Source organism: Hetaerina americana, unplaced genomic scaffold (genome assembly GCF_022747635.1).
Source record: "Hetaerina americana unplaced genomic scaffold, ioHetAmer1.1.p SCAF_29, whole genome shotgun sequence".
NCBI lineage: Eukaryota > Metazoa > Arthropoda > Insecta > Odonata > Calopterygidae > Hetaerina > Hetaerina americana.
The window spans coordinates 3641644-3667239 of NW_027286863.1; the positions used below are offsets into that span (position 1 = coordinate 3641644).

The 25596-nt window shown below is 44.3% G+C and overlaps 1 protein-coding gene across 1 annotated transcript in view; it reads left to right on the plus strand.

Moving 5' to 3' along the window:
* Positions 1 to 25596, plus strand: part of vex (somatomedin B and thrombospondin type 1 domain containing protein vexed) — a 1115080-nt gene that overhangs the window by 1038216 nt on the left and 51268 nt on the right. The window contains exon 4 of the mRNA XM_071587015.1: positions 25115 to 25191. Coding sequence (XP_071443116.1) covers positions 25115 to 25191 — 77 coding nt within the window. The remainder of the gene's footprint in view (positions 1 to 25114; positions 25192 to 25596) is intronic.

Below are 25596 nucleotides of genomic sequence, written 5' to 3' on the forward strand. Positions count from 1 at the left end.
GTCCAGGATGCCAATGTCAATGGCGGAGCGCAAGTTCAACCGGAACCAAAATTGTAAGAATCATGGCAGTTGCTTGATCTACTTAATGACCGTTGTTCGATCAATTTGAGGCCGCATGCTAATGTAGCAGTAGAATGAATCTTTGCTTCGTTTGCAATTAATGATTAGTGCCGATTTTATGTATTTTTATATGCTGGTAATGCAAATATTTGATCTCCATGTGAGACTCCTCCACAAAGTTTTGCCCTCATCACAGCAAGCTCTTAAAAATACTCTAAAGACGGGAGGGAGTGATCTTTAATGCAGTTTTCTGTTATGATCTTTCGAGTCATGATTTCTTGAGTTATGATTTCTTGAGTTACGATTTGTTATGTTTGTTCAAGAGAAACGCCAAATTCTTAAAGATCTGGTTTATCCTCCGGTATGTATTTTTATACCGAAGGACTATTGTAAAAATGGTGTTAAATGAAGTGGGGCGGCATCAACCGTTATTGTATTCTTCATCTTCGTAGTTTTCAGGCATTCGTTTGCAATTGCTCTCTTTACCATGAACTTTTTCAACGCCAAAATACATACACGTAGAGGGGCCGGGCAGTGTATGAATAAGGGGGTGTTTCTCGAGAGGCGGAAGTATTTATGAGGGGGCGGGGGGGGGAGTGGAGGGAGGGATGAGCGCCAGGCTGGAGAATGTCCCCAGGTCGGAGGGGTGAAGTGCTGCCGCCCTGCGGACGTGGGAGGCAGGCATTCGGAACGAATGAAAAGAGGAGATCTCTCCCGAGAATCTTCCCTCGGCTCTTATTTCCTCCTCCTTTCGATTTATTGAGTAATAAATTAAGCAGGAGAAGTCAATGTCAATAGATTTTGCCGAATCGGAGAAATGGGAAGTCCTCGTCTCTCCAGAGCAAAAAAAACACAATGCTCGGGTCAGTCCCGAGTTCTGCTGCGTGTCCCACCGCATTCGACACGCGGTGTCATCCATCAAATCCCTTGGGGCCGCGGAACTACATTCAGGACCCGAGGGCCCAATTCAAAAAAACCCTTCGGCTTGTCCGTCTCCTCTCTTCCACCGGCCGAGGACTGTCCTGGGGGGTTCCATCCCCTCATTGCTCGACGCCCATGGGGATATTTTATTAGTCGGTTCCGCGTCGTTTCATCCGCGGCTCCCTCAAAACTGTTCGAAAGACAAGAAACGTTCTTGTATTTTCCTCTCGCTCTATTTCCTCATCTCTCAGATTAAGGCCATAAATCGCAAAGTTGGACTTTTACTAATTATATGATAATTTATAATTGAATAATAATGAATAATAATGAAAAACCCATTCCACACGTTGCTTTTCATTGCCTCTGAGTTCGAATAAGTGTCCCAATAACTCACTCTATGAATTTGAACATCATTTTTACAAATCCATATTTGTAAATGCAACAGAAGATATTTTCTACATAAACCTTTAAATTTCATATCACAGATTAGTTTTACAGTTCTATTCGTTCGTAATTTTTACAACCTTTCTCGTTTAACTCCTCTCCATTGGAAGTTACTAAAGCAGTCCAATGCTTTGAATTTGCCAGATTTTGACTGATCGAAGAAACCTGCGGTTTGTCGAACGGATTTGATGTTCGGAATCGGAATCAACTTTAATTGCTTGATAATATATAGATAAATTTTGCTTGGTATTCCATGATTTCATCTCGCGAATCGATGCAATTTATTGTTTAACACTCCGGGGGGATATTGTTTGGTATTCGCAGGGTGAGGATGAGTCATCCATTTGGATTTCATCACAGCATACACGTTAGACAAAAAAAGGGAAGGATTTACGTGATGAATGAGGGGAATTCCATATTTATACTGTCTTTTTTGTGATATTCGGGCGGAGATAACTTCTATTTATTTCCTCCCTGAATGTTTCAAGAAACAAAGTTAAAACACGTTTTGCTTTCCATAAATAGTAGTCGAAAATTGGAAGCATTCAGTGCCTCTCAGACCCTTCATAGTGGAAATGCCTTTGGCGATGAGAAGCATTTTCCGATGATATGGATGCCTGGAGTAATTTCATTTGATGTGAAAATTATCCCTGTCCAATGCCGTCGCTGTTGGGATTGAATTATCGGAGGAATATGATGAAAAGGGGGCGCCATTTCTCTTTGACGGTGCATAAAAGAATTATTTGGTATATTTCTATTCCTTAATGGCATAATTTGAAATATTAACGCACGAGGTAGTGGTTTCTTCATTTTTCAATTCAAGCTTTCCCCGTCGAAACTAGGACGGAAATATTTTTAAATGCATAGATGCATCATTATATATAAAACATTGTTCCAAAAACTTATGACAATGGAAGAGGCATATATCGATTAAGTTATCAAGGGAAAAATATCTAATGATTGACACTTTTGTGTTTAAGTGGAATACGTACTAAGGAATATGGTAGAATAACTCTCTCGGTCCTTGAACCTTTGCCACACATTAGGTTCAAGTGTTGGCATTTTAGCACCGACTCTTTCTGCTTATCCCTTATGTTAACTACCAGCGTAAACGTGAGTCTTTTTTTAAGTAACACAATCATTAAACTGCTTTTTTTTTACCAAGGTCTTTAAAGGAAGTGAAATTCTCATCTAATTCTGAGAGCAGAGAACGGTTTTCCTCCTTGATTTCCTCCGGACCAAATCTTATTTGTATTTTTCTTTCTTGTGCTTTCTTTGTCTTTCACACCAAATCTCTTTCGTTTTTGATTTCCTTCGTACCTTTGCTTGAGTAGTATCTATCTATCTACTAGATTTCTCACAGGATTCCCGAACTAAATGGAGAGATATTATGTCATTGCGGTCTAATTTGGAAAAAGTTCTTATTCTTCCTTTTGGGTCCAGGCAAAGTAGTTGTCAATATTTCGTTTTAAAAATTGCATGAGCATACTATCATTAGTAATTGAATTCCGACTATAAATTTATCACAAATATTGAGTAGTTTCAGGCATGATGTGGTAGAAGTCGAACATAATGAATAACTGATCGCAGCACTTTCCCACTTGATAATTCAATTTAATTATTTTCACTTAATTTATGAAGTGGAAAAGTGCTACGATCAGTTATTGATTCTTTACCAAACATACTTGTACGAATCGCCTCAGACTCGGCGAAAGAAGAAGCACATGCCAGTATATCATTAATGAAATTCCATTCGACGTGGCGGTTTCTGTTTGCTCTCTTGGATTGTAGGAGGGTAGTTTTTCCTGGCTTCTCATGGGTTGATTGAGTGTTTTGCTTGAGTAGCGTTTTTAGATAATAGATTTGTCAGATCTTCCTATTTACTAGCAGGGCTGGATCCTCGGCAAAGAGCAGGGTTCCATTTTAAACGAATTCTCCAACGACCCTTGATTTGAAGCCCAAATCCACGCGGCCCCCTTGTTTGTTGATATCTCCCTGTTAGGATTCGATCTGGCAAAAACAAATCCTTGCCATGGAAAAGAATGCCTCGAAGATGAAACTCCTAGGAATAAATTCAAAAGGGAATTTTAGCATTGATAGTTTATATTTTTTTCATCCTTAGATAATTTATCTTTTGTGTATATAAACCATCCATTTTACTACCTTGAAAATTCAGCATTGGTGTAAAAAAGGGAATTTTATTATATTTTTCGACGATATAATCTTTTCTTTATCGAATTCCACTAATATCGCTATCATTGTTAAAGCTATTCATGAGCAATTATAATGGCATTTTCTATACTGCCCAGTTTTTAAATCTGTATCTGGCGTGGTAACCTTCAAATACTCTCTGAAGCATGCAAAAACGCCCCATGATTCGATGTTTCCAGTCACTCCGAGTGGAAAACTAATAGCTTGGTTGACAGCTACATAAATAAAACGCGGAAGGCTCATATTCAAATAGAAATGCAGGAATTTCACAGCATAAAAGTCATTCGCCTAGATTAGGATCGAACCTAGATCCTTCTATATCCGATCTACAGCTTTAAGCATTTAAGCTACTATCTGGCTTCGAATCTCGACCCTTTTACCTCTCCTATGGCAACCAAGCTCCTGTAAATGGTTCGAACTCTGGTCAAGGTGAACAATTTTAACAATGTGGAATTTCCGATTATCCACGTACTCCTGTGGATGGCTGGGTTAAATGAACGGTCTCCCGCGGTTCATTTAATAATTCGGAAATTTTTAATCAAATTACGCGTTACACGATGCAATTTTTAAACTTCATTTTAATGAATGATGTACATTTATTTCAATTCATTTATCGACGCTACGTGCTCTATTTCACCGTGCCGAGGGAGGGAGTGACCATTTGGGTTCTCCAGGGAAGTGCCCCTTCAAAGGCGCCATTTTTCAGATAAAGCATTGTGTCAATACCCTGATGACATCTCAGGCTAGTACCAAAATTAATCGGAAGTACGTGCCTCATTTTCCATGTTTTCCGTGTACAAGTAGTTGCACACGCAATTGTCGTCTGGAGGAGAGTGAGCAGAGCTTGCATCCGCTGCTCTTTTCATGTATTAATGGCGTTGATCTACAGAGATATTTATGTTATAATTTCGATGCGGACGGTTATTATTCTGGTTTGCAGGCTGTAAGTCATAGGTGGTCGTACATTGTATTAAAATGTGAACTTTAGAATGAACACTCACTTCCTGCTCTGGTCGAAAATCGCTCTGCTGAAATCGCACCGCTGTTGATCGAATTCTCCTCGTAAAGGGACTCGGTATTTGGGTCGAGATGCGGAGCGGAAGCCTTCGCTCGCGGGGAATATCTTGAGGTGAGCAGTGTGTCTCCCGTGAGCTCGTGCAGACACGGCAGTGCTCCTTGTCCACCCAACTGCCGCCATTCATCTCCCTTCTTCACCCTCCCTCCTACGAGCACCACCCTTCCATTGTCATAACTGTCATTCCATCGAGAGGCATTCCAACCCCCCTCGTCTTCCCCTCTCCCTCCCTCTCTCTCCCATCCTCTCTCTCCCCCACTCTCACTCTCTCCCACTCACTCTCTCCCTCTCTCCCTCCCACTCTCTCCCACTCTCTTACACTCCCTCTCTCTTTCATTCTCTCTCTCTTACTCTCCCGCTCTCATCCGCGCGCATTCCACGCGCCCATTCGCAAAAGTAATGCGTGCATTCTTTGGCATCCTCTTTTTGTCTCTTCCCTTCATGTCAATATCCATTTTTTAAAAGAATTCTTTGATTTCGTAATTTCGAAGCTCTGTTAAAATGTTTCTAGGGCTCCGATAAGTTGATATAACTTTGCATCATGGTCCAAGGGTTAACCGATTACTCGTCTGGTGTTTCATCATTTTACATATCCTAGGAAGTGTATCCTTTGATTGCCTGAGATCGAATAATCATCGTCTCAGCGCTCCCTCAAGCTCATTAGTGGTACTCCTGGAAATATTTTTATTGGTGTATTTACGATGCATAGCTCTCCCCTTTTCGTTCATTCTTTTGTCATAACAAATCCTTGAGGACGACGTAGAGTGTTATAGCTCCGTTAAAAATTAATCATGAGTGGATTTATTGTAAATTCCCATCATCCGCATCAGAGAACCTAGTTTTAATCACGTCTTTAACGGAGGTGAAATCTTAATCTCCCTAATGCCGCACTTTTTTTTGGTTAGATTGTAAATTAGGACTCGGATTAGATATTCAGCCCGACGAAGCAAGATGGATGGTGTAGTTACCGACTCGCATAATCTCACTTAGTTTATGGCCATTGTTTCTCAATAATATGTTTTTAAAATAGATTTTCCTCAGAGTAATAAATGATCTCATTCCCTAAAAACCCAAAAGTCAATTTTCCCCACTTTAACCATCGCAGTGGCATTGAAACATAAGAAACCATGACTCGTGAGCAGCACACGCGCCAATTCTAAGAGATGAGATCCATCTGAATACGTTTTATTTTAATGAGACGTCGGACGGAGTTTTATACACTGTGCGGCTTTATATATAATTATAGGTAATGCACTCTTAATACAGGCTACGGTAGGTTTTGGATGGACACAAGATTTTATTCTGGGTGCGTGCCGAAAAATGGCATGCGAGGGCACGTGCCGTAGGTTCCTCCTGATATGGTTGGGAATACGTAGGCCCGCCCACCCCTTGTAAATATGGCCGGGGGTCCCCCGATCCTTTGGCCCCGCCCTCCCTCTCACTCCCCTCGCCCGCCCTCGAGCACCCTGACATCAAATCATGCGCACCCGCCCCCTCCTTCCGCCACTTTCACCTTTCTCCCTCGCCACTTCTCCCCGCTCCGCTTTCACATTTATTCCGTGTACCCTTTATATGGTTTCCTTATGTACGAATATGCAGGTTTCCATGAATAAGGGATGTGATGGCTCACCCCGCAAAGAGTGACTAGCATCTTAAATTTGCAGCAGCATCGGATCCGGAGGCGGTTTTTTGCGGGAAATACGGCAAGAGGTTTTTTCTTTTCTCTGCCGTACTCACCTCGAGCGACTTGCAATTAGTCTACACTGTGGTGTCACTATTTTTGTAAAAAACTCCACATCGCTAATAGCTAGTAGCAGTATTTAGGGGAGGCGACCGACAGCTATGGTCATTTGTGCCATAGGGGATGGACAGGAAAGGATGAAGGGTGGAGAGAAACCGGCGTCGGCATTAGCCTACTCTTTACGAAAGGCGCCAAGGGGTCCGCAGTTTAACGTCCCATCCGACGGACGGCGTACTCACTCAAAGTGCCCTCCACAAAGCACCTCAAGTAGGGATTGAGATACCTCGGAAAAATATTCAATACCGCCGGGATTTGAACCCGAGCCCTCTAGATGGGAAGCCAGTACGTTAGCCACCGCACCATCCCGATCCCCCTGCACTAATAGCTGTCGGCGCAGGAATCGAAGAAACATTTTGCAATTTGCATTCGTCTTTTCTTGGACGAAAGAGTAGGCTCGATCGTTGAACCACCGTTATATGTATTATTTTGATTGAAATATGATACCATTAGGATAAACTAGCTCAATACGTAAGTTAGCTTTTCCTCTAGTAATAAGTATTTGTACTTCAATACATTCAACAAGAGTCAATTCGTTTGGGCGTAAATGATTTCACCTTCGGTTGACCTTACGCTTTTATTCACTTAGTAAGTGTTTTCGAATAAGTGATTAGCACGCACAGTCACGTACCCTGGCGTCTTAGTAGTTTCGTGCCCTAAAGCAGCGGAACTCATCTTTTTCTCTTTAACAGAAAAGAAGGTCGGTTACCCTCAGAATAAAATATATTTATTTGCCACCAGTTTCGATAGTGTGAACTACGGGCGATATCCCACTTTTAGCGACGACTTATAGCAATGCATACATATTTCCTTCCGGTAAAAATTTAAAAAGACATTGTCAGCCATTCAACGGCAAACGAGTATCGTACACGCAAATACGGGATAATGCAACGCAATCAACAGGTATAATAAGGGGTATTAATGCGACAGTGGTATTATATGATTCAGGGTCTTTAGCCTTCACGTTCAAGGTTAAGGATTCGGCAAGCTCATTGTTTTCTTCCGAGCGAGATTGCGAGAGTTTTCAAAATTAAAAAAATCCATTAAAGGAATTGCGTAATCATTACGGGGTGTACGCGAAATCATCGCTGTGAGCGAGTATTCTATGTATCATAAATCTTGATGCTTGGAAAAAAGAACAAAGGGAAACTGGAACACCTTAGCAGCCTGGTGTTATAGACGATTGCTGTGGACCGAACGGGTCGAATAAATAAACGAGGAAGTGGGCAGGGAAGTGGAAGGGGGAAAGACACTCGTGTATGAAGCACTAAGCGCCAAAGAAAAAAATAGATGGAATTGACGCCCCTCGGGTCACAATGAATCCCTTATGTGCACAATGGAATTAAAGACTTGTTGGATGGTCGGGTACAAAGCATAGTCATAGGTGGAGTCAGCTCAAATGCAATAGAAGTTACTTCGGGTGTTCCCCAGGGAAGTGTCATCGGACCTCTTTTATTCCTACTTTACGCTAACGATATGGACTCCGTAGCCACTGGTAAGATACGTTTATTTGCCGACGATGCAGTTGTTTAGCGGGATATCCGTCATCCTGAGGACACAGCAGCTTTGTCAGATGGCCTTAGTGTTATACAACGCTGATACGACACTTGGAATTCAGAATAAATTTTTAAAAAGTACGCGGTCATAAATTTTGGAAAAAGAGCAATCCCCACCCGAACGCCTAAGGCATCGGGAATACCGGAATGGAATGTGTAGACTCCATTAAATACCTAGGCATTACCCTCATTCACGATCCATCCTGATTGAAACATACGGGGACAAGCTAACAAAAAATTAGGATTTATTGGAAGAGTACTTGGTAAGTGTGATGAAAAGGTCAAAGAGAAATGTTACATTTTGCTGGTTAGGCCTCATTTAGAATATGCTGCAAGTTTATAATTGGGATCCTCCCTAAGTTGGATTAATTGCCGAATTGGATCGAGAGGAGCTAGATTTGTAAAACGCCGCTATGTTATCATAGCTATGATAAAATGCAAGTTATGGTAAAACGTTGCTATGTTGGTAGGGTATCAAAATATTAGAGCAGCAAGGCTGGGAATCACTCACGGAGCGAAGGCTAAATTATAGATGGAAGCTCCTGCATAAATTTCCACGGGCGATAAGGGATCATAATAACAGGGTCCCACCGCGGTAGGGTCATGTTCGGTTAAAAATTGTGCTGGTGAGTACGAATTCACCCCTACCACACACCCTGGCGGTGATTTGTAGGGTACATAAATAAATAAATAAAGTGATAGCTAGATCAGGAGAAACATGCCACGACCAAATATGGGTAATATAAGAAAGAAGAATTCTGTGGAGCCAGAGAATTATCGGACAGGGATGAGTGCAAGGCCGCCGTCAGCCAATCTCGTCCTGAATTATTTATATGAGATGTGATGTGAAAAATCGTTGGTTGATAAACCATGGAATGTTAGGCCTGACCTCGTTTACTGAGGGGTTGTTTTCCCAGAATTGAATTCCGTTCATCGTTCCATGGAACACATCGCCTCAAAGGGTGCGCGAAGTTGAAATAAAACCAGTATCAACTGAATTAGTGCTCCGCAATTAATCGTTTTTGTGTTAATTTTGTCAGTTATTTGGCTGCAGGCATGCACTATTTCTTTAGTTCTTGCAGATTCTATTCGTATATTTCTTCGGAATGTGGTTTTTTTGCGGCGGCGAGCACGTTTTCGCAGAGGATAAGTTTACTTGCGTAATATTATGACGAACACGGGGCGGAGCGAGTTAGATGGAAATATCGGTTAGATCGGACAGCCATTCGTAAAAATTAGTTGCGGCAATGTCTCCTCGTCGTCCGTTCGGTCCGCGATCGTGAGAGGTGCCGTCCCGATGACCACCCTTCATGTCTTCTCTCGTCATACCATTTGGCAGGCTGATTCTGTTCCGTTGACACCTCAATGTAGAGAGACCTTTTCCTCGAGTTGACGTTGAACGCAGCGCGTGGGCATTCCTAATAGACCCTCAACGGCAGGTGCCAAGTACTCCCATTTCATATATTTCGGATAACTCTGTCTTTTGGCTACGAATGGTCTGGCAAAAAATTGATCCCCTTCAATTTTTTCTCAGTCCTCCCGAAGCCCCAGTTCTTTCGAGCCTACCTAGCTTTACGATTTCCGCTCGACCTTGTCGGAAATCCGACCGGCCAATACAACCAGGGTTTGAGCCCTTAATGAGATTTCCCATTCCAGGTGAACCCGTTAGAAAAGGTCCGAGGCTCTCGAGTCTTTGAGCGCCATTAAAGGATAACGTACGTACCTGGAACCTATGCACGTCACAATATGGTTACCTATTTGATAGCATTGCCCTGCATGACTAAAATAGCACTCCGTGGCCAGTTTGTGCGGGGCAAAGACTAATCTTTCGAGAAAGCATTTTCTAGAGTGGGTCAAGTACTTGCCCGTCAATTACACTGCGCCACTTCGCGACGACTGCCGCTCCCTCACGTGCCATCGGGGAAAAGGCAACACCCCCTTTCCCCGCCGTCAACAATGCTCGCGTCAACAATGAGAGACGGCCACCGCGGCGAAGGTGGCTCCTCCCATTTCGATTGAGAAAATGAGTACCGCTCCTTTGCCTCAGTGCCCCCCTCCCCTTTGACCTTCCCGACCGCCCCCCTCCCCCCGGCCCTCTTTGCCTCCGACCGCCGCAGATTAATTTCGCGACCCTTGCCCTTCCCTGACCCTCGCCGAACCTCCCTCCTCTCCTCCGCTCTAAATCCTTGTGTCATTGGGTTTAGGTGGTTGACACGACACGGTCGGCGCCACTGTCCTCCCTCCATGCATGCGATCCATAGTCATACGTAATATCCGAAGCGAAGACTGCGGAAGTTATCACGGCGTTTTTCAGTAGGCATACTCAAAGTGAAAGATGTCCTTCTTTGTAAAAGCCTGATCTTTGTCCCTTGGACACTTCGTGGAGAATTACGACAATGGACGACTTGAATACGAAATATATCGAATTTAAATTTCCTTGAAATAAGGTTTTGAGTGTTCTTATCTCGAGATCCGAGATGGGTATATAATTTAACTGTAAATCCAGTAGTTGAGTGACTACAAACTCAGACCCTCGACGTGCGAAGTCGGCAACTGGTAATAATATTTTAATTTACTAGCTATATATTTCTTCACTTGTGGCAAAGTAATGGCTTATTTCGGGAGGCATTCGCGCTTCAGGATCCAGACTATATTGCGAACTCCCGCCGAGGATCGAAACATTCGAATATTTCAACGGAAAGAAACGAGTGAACTTGCAAATTTATTTGTCTCATCCGCCTGAGAAATCCGCATGCACGTTTGTGGAGGGGAGGTGGGGGTGAGGGAGTGGGAAACAAGCCCGGGGGGAGGCAAACAATTTATAAGGAATCCCTCCGGTGGGAGGGGGGAAGGAGCGGGCGTGAGAATCCGAGTCCAGTCGCCTCTCGCCAGAGGGGGCGGAATTGAATGCTTGGAGGCAAATGGTGGGAGGAATGGAAGTGATAAAAAGAAGCGGGGGGAGGGGGGGATACAGCTTAGAGGTTTACGTTTATCGCGAGGGAGATGAGGAGGGTGGGGGGTGCGGGTCTCCCGGATGAAGCTGCGGAGGCGGGAATGGTTGCAGGCGGGACGAGGCCTCTTGTTCTCGCAAATGAAAGCGAGGGGCCGCTGCTTCAACGGCGGTCACCGATGGGAAGGCCGACCGGGGGATGGAATTAAGGGGGGTGGGGATTGAGTTCGGGGTTCGTCGCAGCGAAGGTGATTTTTTTCGCAGCATACGCATGCGTGCTGTGTGGGAAGATGTGCTGAAGTAAAGGCAAGAAGATGCGGAATAGTAAGGTGACATTTTTTGAGACTCTTACGTTTGGATAAATAAATATGTGTTACTCTCAAAGCTTTGACATTTTTTCGATTAGCAGTGTATCAGTAATCTATTTGTTGGCTAAAATCACCATCGTTCATTGGACGCGAGATAATTACTTGAGATGTTGGATAGATGGATCGAGTTTATTTCCAAAAGTCGGTATTACGGTTGGTCGGTACTCGGCGGTTTTTGATTTTTGTGGTTTTACATTATACCACCAAAAATGAAGCCTTCCGAAGTGTACGTTTTCGTGGCCAATCTCTAAGGATCGTCAATTTATGTCTTAGTTAAAAAAAACATTCTGAATTTATGACGACGTAAATGGATAATGGGGTTTAAAAATCTCCATCCGAGCCAGAGAACGAAAAAATAACAATTTCAGTTTTCCTTTCTCCGGCGCACTTGTGCTGAGTTGTTTATACCTTTCCAACGTTTGAAACGAGAAAGAAAAGAGAGCGTGAACCCGATGCCTCTCAGTACCCTTTTCATCCGGGCGTTCTGCATAAAATCTCTCTCCATCGAGAGTGAGGGATTTAGGAACGATTCCGAGCCCAGTTCAAGACGTGTGATAGGTCGTCGGTTGAGGCGGAGGGGAGGAATGGGTGGACAAAGGAAGAAGGCTTTCGCGTACTTCATTTGGAAAGAAGGCGAAAGAAAGTACGCGCGGCGGAATGAGGCGAGCGAGTGCCCTCGCCTGCGATGCGAAGGCGTGGGCCATCCGTCCTTCGCTGCGGCTCGGCGTGCGAGGCGGGGGAGTGTGGAGCGGGAATGAGAGAATAAGACGTCGTCGTGTTGAGGAGGGGCGGGCGAGTGTGCTCCGTGGGAAGGAAGGGTCCCCGCCTCACTCCCCTCCCTTCCAGGCGAAGCCAAAAGTGAAGTCGGTGAGCGAGAGAAGAGAGCAAGCAAGGCAAACGCCACGTTAGGGAGGAGGGGACCGTGGAGTTGGGCGAGGAGTTAGAGGCTTTTATGAGGTGGAGGAGGTGAAAACGAGCCTCGGGGGTGTCTGGAAACTCCTCGGCGGGAAGGAAATGTGAGGCGGATGCGAAGAGAGGGAAAGTGAGAGGGTGGGGTTAAATGGCGGGGGAGAGTGCCCTTTGGCTCGGCCGAGGGTCAAGTGGCGGGGACCGAGAGGTGCACTCAGCTAGGAAAGGTGACCCACTCCCCCCCTCCACCGTTCCTCGGTTACATTTTCGCTTTATTGTTGCAACCCAGGGTCTTATTTCATTTTGTTGGCAGAGGTCACAGATGACGGAGGATTCAGGGTTGCCGTGAAAGGTCGCATATTGACGTCTCATTATGCGGTGACTGGATATATGCATCGGAGTTCGAAATCGATTAGCTGAGCTATTTATTTTGTTTGTTGGTCGGTTTCTTTGGTGATAAGAAATTGTATTTCTTATTTCAGACAAGTGAAAGTCAAATAGCAGCAGCTGTCACAAAATATGAGTCTGTGTGGGTGTATGCTGTGGACTCCGTTGATTCAGTAAGCCCTGAAGTAAGCGATCTTATTTCGTCGTTTTAAATGCATAAATGGTCGATCTGTCCTCTCATCCATTAAATTAAAATTGTAATTGAATGGATGTTTTCGATGACGTATATTTAGTTTAACGCATTACATTTTAATATGTAAGCAAAGTGTGCGTATGTATAAAATTAAATCATGGCTCCGCTATTCTCGAGTCCGATTAAGCATAGATTGCATGTCGTAGTTAGTGTAATCTATTGATGTGTGATAAGCAATATTTAAACAGGTGGTATTTCAGCTGCGTAAAATAATCGGTTGTCATATTCCAAAGTTGGCGGCAGTGATTAATTACCCGCCATGCCAGTTGGAAATTTTGCTCGCTGACCCACCCGTGGCGAGACTGCGGCCAGGGGCACTCGTCGCCGTTACCTGGCGGTGGCCATTTATTTATTCCATTGGCGTAGCATAGTATTTGGGTGTGGATTACCACTTACGGTTTCCATCCTCTCATTGCAAAAGGAATGTGTTACATCACCGAAGAGATTCTATGTATCTCGACCGAGTTAGAGAGAATATGGAAAGCATTTTCTGAAATACAGATTCCTTCTTACCTCCGAAAAAAAATATTTTTTCGTTGGGATTTCGCTGGATCGAGAAGAAACTTCTCCAATAAGGATGGGAAATTATCTGGCCATCCGCGGGCTCCACGCGCGGAGCCGCAAATTGGGCAGGTGCCAGGGGAATCATGGAATTAAACGGAAGAGATTACCTCGGAGGAGTACTTAATGACCGGATCCTCGAGTGAGCGACCCCTGGAATGAATAGGCAAAAGGGTGATGCCATAGGCCTAATGGTAAATTACGATGTCGACAGCGTCTTCCATCCTTCATCGCCCCTCCGAAACCTCCCCACGCTTCCCATCCCGACCGGAGCCTCTCGGCCATTAGCGTTTATGACTCCCTCGTGAAAGAGAGAAGTGAGAATACTTCGAGAGTGTGTTAAAAGCCAGACGTCTCGGAAATGTGTGAGAGAGGAGCATAAAGATTCCTCCCACTAAGCCTCGGAACGAGCCGGGAGCACCCGCTAGGCCGAGCCCTCCCCCGCCTCGGGGGCTTCGCTCGCTCGGGGGAGTGCGCCCCAACCCCCTTCCCCGCCTCGGGGCAGGTGGACACGTGGCCCTCTCGATCACGTGGAAAGGAGGATTCGATTTCAACTCTCCCACGCCTAACCCTCGAAGTGGGCGCCTCTCTCTCTCTCTCCACATATTCCCTTCGATCTTCCTCTCTTCTTATCTTAAGAGCTTAGCCATAGGAATCCTTTTTAAAATTCTTTCGGCACTACAGTGTGCAGGGTAAGAGTTAATAATTTCTGAACATTTATGAGTTCATTCAGAGCCCTAGTAGTTTTTTTTGTATAGACTCCATAAAAAGTGAATACACCCTTCTACTATATGGGTAATTTAGAGCAGGCACTGTACTTTTCTAATCACTTCCTCAGCTGCGTTTCAAAATACTTAACCCATATTTCAAATGTATTGTCCATCATTTAAATCTTAGGAATTATACTGAGGTGCTTTCCTGTTGCCTTCCTCCATCCAATAACGGCACAAGCAGGACAGAAGACGCAAAAGAAGAAGACCACGTTAGTCAGAATAGAAACGTGGAATCATAGGACAATGATGAGGACAGGGAAATTGGAGAACATTAAGCGAGAGATGGAAGGGGGAAATATAGATATTTTAGGTCTATGCGAGGTGAAATGGAAGGATAGCGGGGATTACTGGAGTGAAAATTATAGAATAATATACAGCGGCGGGGACGAGAGCGAACGAGGGGTTGCCACAGTATTAAATGAAGAGGTAGGAAGAAGAGTAGTCAAATAAAACTGGTAACGGATAGATTAATACTAGTAGAGATAAAAGTAGAACCGACGAACTAGGTTTTTATTCGGGTATACATGCTACCGAGAAACCATAAGGAAGAAGAGGTCGATAGGATATAGGATCAATTAGAGGACATAATCGCGTGTTTTCCTGCAGTGTGATAGTGACGGGGGATTGGAATGCGAGATAGATGGTGATGAGGTGGGGGACTACGGTTTGTGCACGAGGAATGACCGCGGGGAGGAAGCAGTGGAGTTTTGCAGGAGACAGGGGTTAGTCATCACCAACACATGGTTTAGACTCCATAAAAGACGCAGGTAAACATGGAAAATTCCAAGTGCTTCAGAAAGGTGTCATCTAGATTTTATCCATGTTAGACACAGGTTAGGAGCAGTGTGATAAATTCGAACAGCTTCGCAAGAGCAGATGCGGACTCTGAATACAGTTTAGTTGTTATGAAATGTAGCGTCCGTTTCAAAACGATAAGGCAGGGGCGGCGGGTTAGAAAATAGAATGTAGAAGCATTAAATGGATAGAAAAGGAAAGAGTACACACAGGCGGTAGAGAAAATCATGGAGGATGGTAACGAGCCAAGTACAATCGAGGAAAAACGGGGAAGTATCAAGAAAGGGTTATCTAAAGCCGCAAAAGACACTATTGAAACCGTTAAAAGGACTAGGAAACCATGGATCACGGATGAGATGATTACAAAGATGGATGAGCGGAGAAAACGGAAGAATGTAAATACAGATTTGGGCAAAATGAAATACAATGAATTGAACAATAAATTGAGGCGGGCAACAAATAAAGCAAAAGAAGCATGGCGGAAGACGCAGTGCGAGGATATGGAAAGTCTGCAGAGGAAGGGTGAAATCGGTGCGCTGTACAGCAAAGTTAAATCGTTATCGGGAAGTAAGAAAGGAAGAGCTCTGCTAACAGTTAGAGATTAGGCGGGTAAGGTAAAAGACCTCAGTTGACGCAGGAAAGACCCAAGAGAGATGGAAGGAGTATATAGAAGAGCTGTATAGCAAAGAAATTAGACAATCACAGTTAGACATAGAAAAGGAACATGACGTAGAAGAAGATTGGTTAGGTCCAGGCATACTCGAAGATGAGATAGAAAGGGCATTAAGGGAGATGGAACTAAATAAGGCCGTGGGGGTGGATAGCTCTCCCGCGGAACTATTGAAATGTTTGGGAAAATATGGGAAGAAGAGGCTATATGGGCTGATTCGTACTATCTATGAGGTAGGAATCTGGCCGGAAGACTTTTTGAGATCAGTTTTAGTTTCTATTCCGAAAAAGGTAAAGGCTACATCATGTGAGGACTACAGGAAAATAACGCTGAAATCCCACGCAAGTAAAGTTGTTCTAAGGATCATAAAGTAAAGGATAGATAAGGATAGTAGGGAAAATGATTACTTAGGGGATGATCAGTTTGGGTTTAGGAAGGGGAGAGGTACAAGTGATGCCATTGCAGTAATGAGATTATTAATCGAGAGGAATATATAATACCACCAGGAGGTATTTGCATGTTTCGTAGATTTCGAAAAAGCGTTTGATATAGAGAATTGGGATAAACTAATGAGTATATTGAAGAAAATAGGAATAGATTGGAGGGACAGGAGGCTAATCCGCAGCCTGCACATTTCTCAGACTGCTCAGGTACGGATGGGGAACGGGGAGTCCTGTTGGGCAATTTTAGGAAAGGGTGTAAGGCAGGGTTGCTCATTATCACCTTTGCTGTTCAACCTGTATGCAGAGAAAATGATTAAAGAGGCCTGGGAAGAACTGGAGGTAGGACTGACAGTGGGCTGGGAATTCGTAAAATCAGTTAGGTTTGCTGATGACCATGCTTTAGTTTGTCAGTTAGCCAAGGGGTTGCAAGCATAAAAGGCTAAGCTAGACATTAAAATAGGAGGGCAAAAACTAGAGCAGGTAGAACAGTTTACGTATCTCGGAAGTGTTTTGGACCAACACGGTCAAAGTAGTAGGGACGTAAGGAGAAGAATTGCGCTAGGCAAAGAGGCTTTCACAAGGAGGAGGGAGTTGATGACAGGAACGTTGAGTAAGGATGCTAAGAAAAGACTCGTAAAATCTTTGATATGGGGCGTAGCTATGTGCGGCGCGGAAACGTGGTCATTGAAGCAGGAGGATAGACGGAGGCTTTTGAAATGTGGGTGTGGAGAAGAATGGAAAAGGTGAAATGGACAGAGAAGAAAACAAATGAGGAAGTACTTGGTATGGTGGGCGAAGAGATGGGTTTGTTGGGAGAAATCCTATGGAGGCAGGAAAAGTGGATGGAGGGGGTATTGACCGGCAGTGGGATGCTGAAAACTGTAATAAAGGGGAGAATATTAGGCAAACGAGGAAAGGGAAGGAACAGGACAGGGATGTTGGACGGGATGAAGGGAGGAAGAAAGTACTCAGAGTTGCAGAGGGAACTGAAGTAAAGTAGGATGTTGTGTTTTGCTAGGGGTCACAAATTATTTAGTTGGTAGCTGTGTCCATCCAAAAACCTACCTTAACTCGTAGATTACCTAATAATAATAATTTCAGATGTGACTGAAATACATCTTAGCATCTTTCCTTTTCGTTACATTTTCATTCAACCCATTTAATGAAGTCAAGTTTCATTAACTTGTAAATATTTATGTGTGTCACATGAAATGTTGGGGGTGAGAGTGACTCCCGAGTGCCCAACGTATTCCGAGTCCATTCGAGAAATCAAATTCAAGTCGTTAAAATGATGTAAACTTTCAGTCTTTTGCTTGTGCATCATGCTAACATCAACATTTGATTCAAGATCAGTTCGCCTTTATGAACAGAAAACCAAAAATTCAAGTGATATTTCACCAGAATCTTGGTTAATTGATTGGCGATTTAAGGAAATTGGAAATTAAAGGATAAAAAACTGTAAGTGTTGGAATTTATTTGGTTGTGAGTGTTTTAGAGTTTGAGTATTTTGGAATATCTTTCTTTATTAATAATCCTTCGCAGAATATTTCTCTAAGAATGATCACCATTTTTTTAGTCCTTGCGGGAAGTACTTAATTTATATCCTTCAAATAATTGTTGTAGACGCATGTCGGTTGCAACTCTCTGTGATGGTTTTTATGTGTTAAAAAATTTTTACTGTTCGTAGTTATGCGATCAATGTTGAAGCTCGATGTATCATCGAGAAGGAGAGAGCTTGGAGATCAAACGCCGAAATATATGATAATTGTTTAGGTGCCAGAGAGAGCAGTCTTCAACATCTTAAATAGTATGCATTTTGCCGACCATTACTGCGCACATACTCATGTTTCGTCTTCGCTAAGAATGCTTTTAAATTTTTGACAGATTAACCATGGGGTAGTATTTTGCCAATCTGTTTAAGATCTATTAATGAAAGGAACTGGTTAGAACATGTACACGCATAAAAAGGCAGTCCTTCAAATGCTTTGGAGGCCATGCCGGATAGTCGTTCAGGAGGCGAGGGTAGGGAAGGGCTTGAATGGGGGGTTCAGTCAGGCGGGTACTTTTGACGATGAGCCGTGGGCAACTTTGAGCCCTGAGGGTTCCGCTGCCTTAAATTACCAGAAATATTCCACTTCGTGAGTTCCCACCTTGAATCTGCACAGGAACGGAGAAAGGGTTCGATAGTCTTGAGTGGAAAGTACGAGGTGCAAGCTGTCGGAAGGCGGGCAATGGGAAAAGTGGCGTTTGGGGATGGTGTGATTCGGAAAAGCGGTTGATGTGGTGGAGAGGCGGTGGCTGTCCATCCGGAGGGTTATGTGTCGCCGGCAATCCGCCAATGTTGAGGGAGGGCGCAAAGTTGCATGAGAGATGACGTATTCGAGCTTGGAAATGAGAAGTTGTATCGGAGGAGGAGGCTGATGGACGGAAAAGGATTCAGCAGGTGAACAGGGTGGGGAGCGAAGTAACGAGTGGAGCAGTTCTAGAGTTTGTAGATTTATCAGTTTCAACTTTACTAGATTGAATGAGAAGAAGCAAAGGAGACAAAAGAAAGATTTTAGGAAATGTGGCGTTAACTGTTATTGTAGCGACTTATAAAGTGATGATAACAATTATCGTATTCTTTCAGTCACGGGGAAGAAAGTGCGGATTCAGTTTAAAAGTTTGGAAAGGTATGAATTGGGAAAAGGGCTGTTCTTTGAGAGGTGAGATTTTTTTGTTTAGGTTTATTCCTGGCACGGGAGTGACCTGTCAAGTATGGACGGAGGTATTTTAATATTACTAATAATATTGAGAGTTCTCCGTGTCCAATTTCGATGCCGAGAAAGGTTATGATGGAGTCACGTTGAAAGGACAAGAAAGTCGACGAGTTGTTCACGCTTGAGGGGATGGAAGAGGGCTGAGTTTCTGGTCCGCCGTGGGGTTGCGAAGCAATGAGTGGTGAGGAGGAGTGAGCATTTCGAGGATAGGTTTTGAACGAGGGAGATATATGTGGATCGGAGACGGAATACTCTTAAGTGCCCTCCTCAATCGTAACCTGGAATTGTTATCAAATGCGAAGGCTTATTTTTAAGTTCGAAGTATTCCTCACAGAAGTACACCTTTGTTTTATGTTTGTTATACATTAAATTAATATTTAAACGATCCAATTTTATCGATCTTGGATTCTTTGTGTATATCACTCATAATTAGTATGGTTAAGTAGTCGGCCTGAAGTTTTTTGAAAAATATAATCAACGAATTAGTTACAATTATTTGTAAATTTCCCAATGCAATTCATTTTTGTCTATTGTCATCATTTGACTATTGTTTTATAATATAATATTATTATTTCGTTTGCCTCCACAGTGCAACTCTCTCTCTCTCTCTGTTATGGATTTTGAGATGTAAAATGAACGTTGACTTCCCCGACTCGACCCCCCCCCCCCCACCATGGAGCGTTGAAACGTGTGTCCCCGGACGCGTGGACGACGATGGATACGCCCACTGCTGGGCTGAAAAATGAGCGAGTTTGCATGCGAACGGCTGCTTGAAACAGAGCATCTCCTTCGTCCCTTTTTCCTCTGCCATTGAGGCACTTAATTTGGGCCGAGCACCAACATTCCCGAGTCTCAGGTTGGCGTCGGAAGGAGCGCCGTGCGCACGCCAATGCAAACTGATGCTCACGCTCTGGCATGCACTTATGCACGCCAGTGCCAATTAACCTGCCTAAATTAATTTTTAAGGAAAAGAATATCAACATTTTTTTGAGTCGAACGAAGCGCTACTCAAGCGTGTCGCATTTGCGAGGAGAGGGGGGAAGGGAACCCGTGTTAAACTGATAAAAAGCCACCGATCAAGGAAGTGAATAAAACTTCTGAAATACTCAAGGAAAAATGCTCATGGTGAGTGATATTAAGTTAACCCAACGCTAGATTTGAGGTATTAATCGGGTTACGTATTCCCATTAGCAAATAGTGGAGAGATGATTATGGCAACTACTTTGTAATAAGAGTAATTATGCTGAAAACCAAAAAACTACTTATGATGCATGAATTATTAATGTTTGCTAAAATATTTTGCGAAGTCGGGTCTCATTAACGATCCGTATACCCACTAATTACTGAGAAATGATTCTTTTTCAAGTTTATTCATATAACTATACATTTTAGATGAATAACTAGAGTGTTTCTATCTCAAAAAAGCCGATGGCCTGGATGCAAAAGTTCAAACGATGCAAAAGGGCAAACGATGCATAAGTCAGCAAATTTACGATGACTTTTTAATTCACTCATATGTGTTTGGAATTTTCTCATTGCGTTTTTGTAAATTATTATTATCATCGCTCGTAGTTATTTTATAGTGCCTTAATATTTGGAGGTTAGTCTCCTCATGAAATCAATCCTGGACAATAGTACTGTGGGGAACGGGTGTATCTTTTTTTTCTGAGAACATTTTTCCATTCACTTCTCCGCAGGTAATTTATATTTTATCAAAAGAACCTCGGTGGCCTGATATTCTCTAATGCTTGGTTTGTAGATGCCAGAGTAAATTTTGCAGCTTTTAGCTTTCAAAGCAGGATTAATTTTAGTCGAGTGCTCCGGTATACCCTGAACGCCCGTCGGTGAGCTTCTGAACGTCGAGGTTGTACAAAATCCCCTTTTCCAGTTCTGCTCCCATTCAAAAAGGCTCGTGCATTTTATTTATGATTTCCATTAGCCGGCCCATGGCCTAGTTACACTTCGCCTTCCTCAATGCCACAATGGAATGAAAAAGGCAACGGACGTCTATGGCAACGCACGAATTCCAGCGCCGTCTCCACCCCCTCCCACCCCCTGACCCTTGGGTTTCCCCCTTTCGCATGGGCGATCCTCTTCCCTTACCCCTCCATCCCAGGATTCCGTCTTCCACGCAGTCGTCTCACAGGCAAAAAAAGTTGGCTTTGTTGAGACGTATTACGTTTCCAGCCAATTTTCTCACCCTGAGCTCCTCCTCTGCTTCTTCGCCATTTTTGTTCCCACCGCTCTTGCCCATTCGCGCGATGGCTGGGAATTACCCCTGCTAAATTCATGAAGACCCCGCAGCTAGTTCACTCGACCGACGGCTCCCGTAAGCGTAATTTGAGATGATGTGATACTTCAGACAACACCACGGATTCCACATCCATGAGACTCCATTTAACGGTCAATCACAAATGGGTGAATTAGTGTGCGTGCCTGTATACATAGGTGATTGTCATTTGTTGATGGTATGAAGGGGAAGAGATCAAGAGATGCACCAAGCTGAAGAAAATGCTGTTGGAATAAAGGAGTTCACCTAAGTTTGCCAGAAGTGCGTCGAAGAAGCCGCAATGCTGATGATTTTTCATAACCAGATTTTAATCCCTCAATTCTTAAATTAGAGTGGAATGCTTGAAATTTCGTGTTTTCCGCCTGCCTGATAAAGTATGTGTATCTCATAACGGATATGAACTGCAACAAACAAATAAATAAATAAAGCATGGTAATTAGGATATTCTGTTACATTTTTTGCTATTGCCATTTGACTTTTTTTACGTATTCATGGGATGTTGAGAGAGGGTACCAAGAAAAGGCTCATCAGAGCTTTCATCTGGAGCGTAGTTATGTACGGCACGGAAACGTGGTCACTGAAGAATGAGGATAGACGAAGACTGGAGGCTTTTGAAATTTCGTTGTGGAGAAGAATGGAGAAGGTGAAAAGGACAGAGAAGATGTAGTGTGAGTTTCTAGGAAGCCCCCACTATCGGTTGACTCTCCCAAGAAGTAGCCCCAGCATACCAGACAATGTATGGTGATGTAGCGCGGGTTTCTCGGAAACCAAGGCAAGACAATGTCCGTTACCATATTCCCTTGTTGCTACAATGTTGCTACTATGTAGCTACTTTGGAGTCATCCTTCCCCACGAAGGCGGGATGCCTTATAAAGCGAGACGCTCCTGGAGCAGGACCCCCATTGTCCACCTGGAGAGTGTCTTTTCTCCCTCAGACGGCAATGTGGACCAGCCAGATCCGTTGCAATCTCCGGTGCTGTCGCCGAGACCGCCGCGCCACGTCCGAGACCGAGAAGAGATGCCGCCAACCTTCAACGAGGAGGACCTTAGAGGGGCCATAAAGACCTTGAAACCTAGGAAGGCACCGGGACCTGACGGCATTGCGAACACCGTTATTGCGCAAATGCCGATTTCCCTTGCCTCGTTGCTGTTATGCATCTTCAACGCGTGTCTCGGGTATTTCCCAACCCGGTGGAAGGAGGCGCGGGTTGTGTGCATCCCCAAGGCAGGGAAATCGCCGGTCCCGGCGAACTCTCGCCCAATTTCTTTGCTCGACGGCCTGGTAAAGCTGTTCGAGCGGGTTCTCCTCCGCCATGTCATCGCCATCACCGAGGAGCTTAACATCTTACCGGGGCATCAGTTCGGCTTCCGCAGCGAGCACTCAACGACGCGTCAGGTCGCGCGCCTGCTGAACTTTGTCACTGAGGGTTTCAACCGACGGCATACCACCGTCGGCGCCTTCTTTGACGTCATCAAGGCGTTCGATCGGGTGTGGCACGAGGGATTGCTGTGGAAGCTGGACTGCTTCGGTTTCCCTCGTTGGTGGACGGCGATCGCGGCATCCTGGCTTCGGGGACGGACCTTTCGAGTAGGCTGGGAAAAAGCATCATCAGAGAAGCGGCACATCCGGGCAGGCGTTCCTCAAGGGAGTTTGCTCTCGCCGCTTCTCTTCAACGTCTCCTCGGCGGACATCCCAGCAGACTTCGGAAGCAACGTCCTCGTCGCGACATACGCGGACGACGCGGCGATTCTGGCGAGATCTTCGCGGCAGCAGCAGGCGGCGCGGTACCTTCAACGGGCGGTCGACGACCTCACCGCGTGATATTCTCTTTGGAGATTCGGGGTAAGCGAGGACAAAACTCAGGCGGTCGTCTTCTCAAAGGGGCCGAAGGAGCCCGGCGAAATCCTCGTCGGGGCGACAGAAGTTCCTTGGCAGAAGTCTGTATTGTACCTGGGCGTAGTCCTCGACAAGCGTCTCTCCATGAAGAACCACGTTAAGAGGGTGCGCGGCATCCGGGCAGCACCAACTGGCGCCCATTCTTGGAAACCCATGTCTCTCAATTCGCCGCAGGATTCAACTGTTTGTGGCTGTCCTGCGTCCCGTCCTTGCATACGCCGCACCCGCGTGGTGCGGTATTATGGGGGAAGGCGCAAGAAACACCCTCTACATCGCGGACAGGAAGAACCTGCGGACGACGCTGCGACTCGGTTGGAAGCCGGGAAACCAGTCGCTATGGGAAATAGCCGGCATTCCAGCGCTGAACAAGGTCCTTCAGGAGCGGACGGTTTCCTTGAGAACGCGAGCAACATCCTCCTCCCACGGAGAAATCCACGGCATTGATGACAGGGACGTTGAGTAAGGATATTCAGAAAAGACTCGTAAAAACTTTGATATGGAGCGTAGCTATGTACGGCGCGGAAACTTGGTCATTGAAGCAGGAGGATGGACGTAGACTGGACGCTTTTGAAACGTGGGTGTGGAGAAGAAAGGAAAAGGGAAATGGACAGAGAAATAAACAAAGGAGGAAGTACTTGGTACGGTCGGTCGGTCGGGTTTGTTGGGAGAAATCCCATGGAAGCAGGAAAAGTGGATGAAGGGGGTATTGACCGACAGTAGGATGTTGAAGACTGTAAAGAGGGGAGAATGTTAGGCAAACGAGATTACCTGATTTCCTTATAATAGTTACATATACATACATATATATATATTTGTGTGGGTCGGCACGGCTGGTTTTCCCCCGCAAGTGTTTCGTGTTTCTTTCCTGCTGCTACTGGTTTTCCCTTGGCAAGGGTTTCGTGTGATGATGACGGCGGAAGCCTTTGCTCCCCCGCTGCCGGGCACGACACACGGCCGATTGGGCCGAGCCCCGTAGTTGCCAGGACTCAAAATCTCTGTATTGTCCATCATGTTAATCTTGGGAATGATAATTGAGGTGGTTTCCCGTTGCCTTCCTCAATAGTGTTTTTAACGTGACACCATCACTTACTGGCCGCCCCACTGGGGTCAGACGCCATTGCAGCCGCCTCACTGAGGAACAGACGCTGCGTGGACTACCTTTCGTCTGGCTCCTAACCTTCGACCATTCTGGCTTGGGTGACCCTACCGAAGGCAATTATCATTACTCCCGCCAGCACAGCTCTAGGGGTAATCGGAACGCACAAGCCGTTCCACCACGTCAAGGTTGTGTATATAAATGATAACGTCGAAGTAACACGGAATGGTGGAATAACAAACTTGGACAGTAACAAACAGTATAAGAACACATAAATAGATATCTTTTTTCATTACTTTTTTACTCCTTTTATTACTTCATTTCGTCCGTTGGAGACGGAGCTGAATTCCGTCGAAATGATCAAGAAATAACGTGTGTTATTTTTATGTTTTCTTATATTGTTTTTGCTGTCGAATTTTGTTTTATACATATATATATATATATATATATATATATATATATATATATATATATATATATATATATATACATACATATATTATATATTTATTTATAATTACATATATATACATTTACTTATACATATACATACATTTATAAATGTATATATATATGTGTGTAGAGTGTCTTTCATGGACCTTGGAGGCTTATGCGAGGAAGGGCTTGTTCTGATGACACGTAAAACTATACTTACCTGGGAGTCACCCATGCCAGATAGTTCAAAGGGGAGCCAGGCGAATGATGATGGCAAAGGGATGGCCGTTGAATTGATGGTGTCATATTAAAAACCCTTATCAGGAAGAAAGTCAGAGAAATCACGTCCTATTCAGGTCGTGAAATTAGTCGCTATGCATCCGAAGACAAGCATATTCACTATGTATGTATTGATGTTAAATTTTCGTCTGATGTAATTACCATTGACTTCTGCCTTCTTTAGGTACTGCGTCCAGTTCGAGGTCCTTAAGGCGGCCAAGGCTTGCAGAAAGGAGAACGGATTCGCTTCCCTGAGAGAAGGTAAGTTGCCCAAACCGCTCTGTACCTTGAGGAAGAGTAACCCAACGCCAAGATCTTGGCCCCCCGGGCAATGTTCCATGGTTTTTGTATATTTAAGCGGTATTTTGTAGGTCTTTATTCGAGGGCCTAAAGTATTTTTCCGTCGCAAAAAAGTATTTGACCGACTAAATTTTGATTGCAAAACATTGCTTAGATACCTTCGATGGTAAATGAATTTCATTTTCTCATTAATGCTAATGAAAATCAAACTTGCAATGGTTTTGTTAATTTTTAAGTTGCAGTTAAAGTACGTGGCATTTATTCTGTGTAATGTGAAAAGAGTCAAGCTCTGGATTTCTCCGTAATAGTCACAATTAAAATATTTTACGATTGATATCCTAATGCCCATGAATATAATTAATCTTT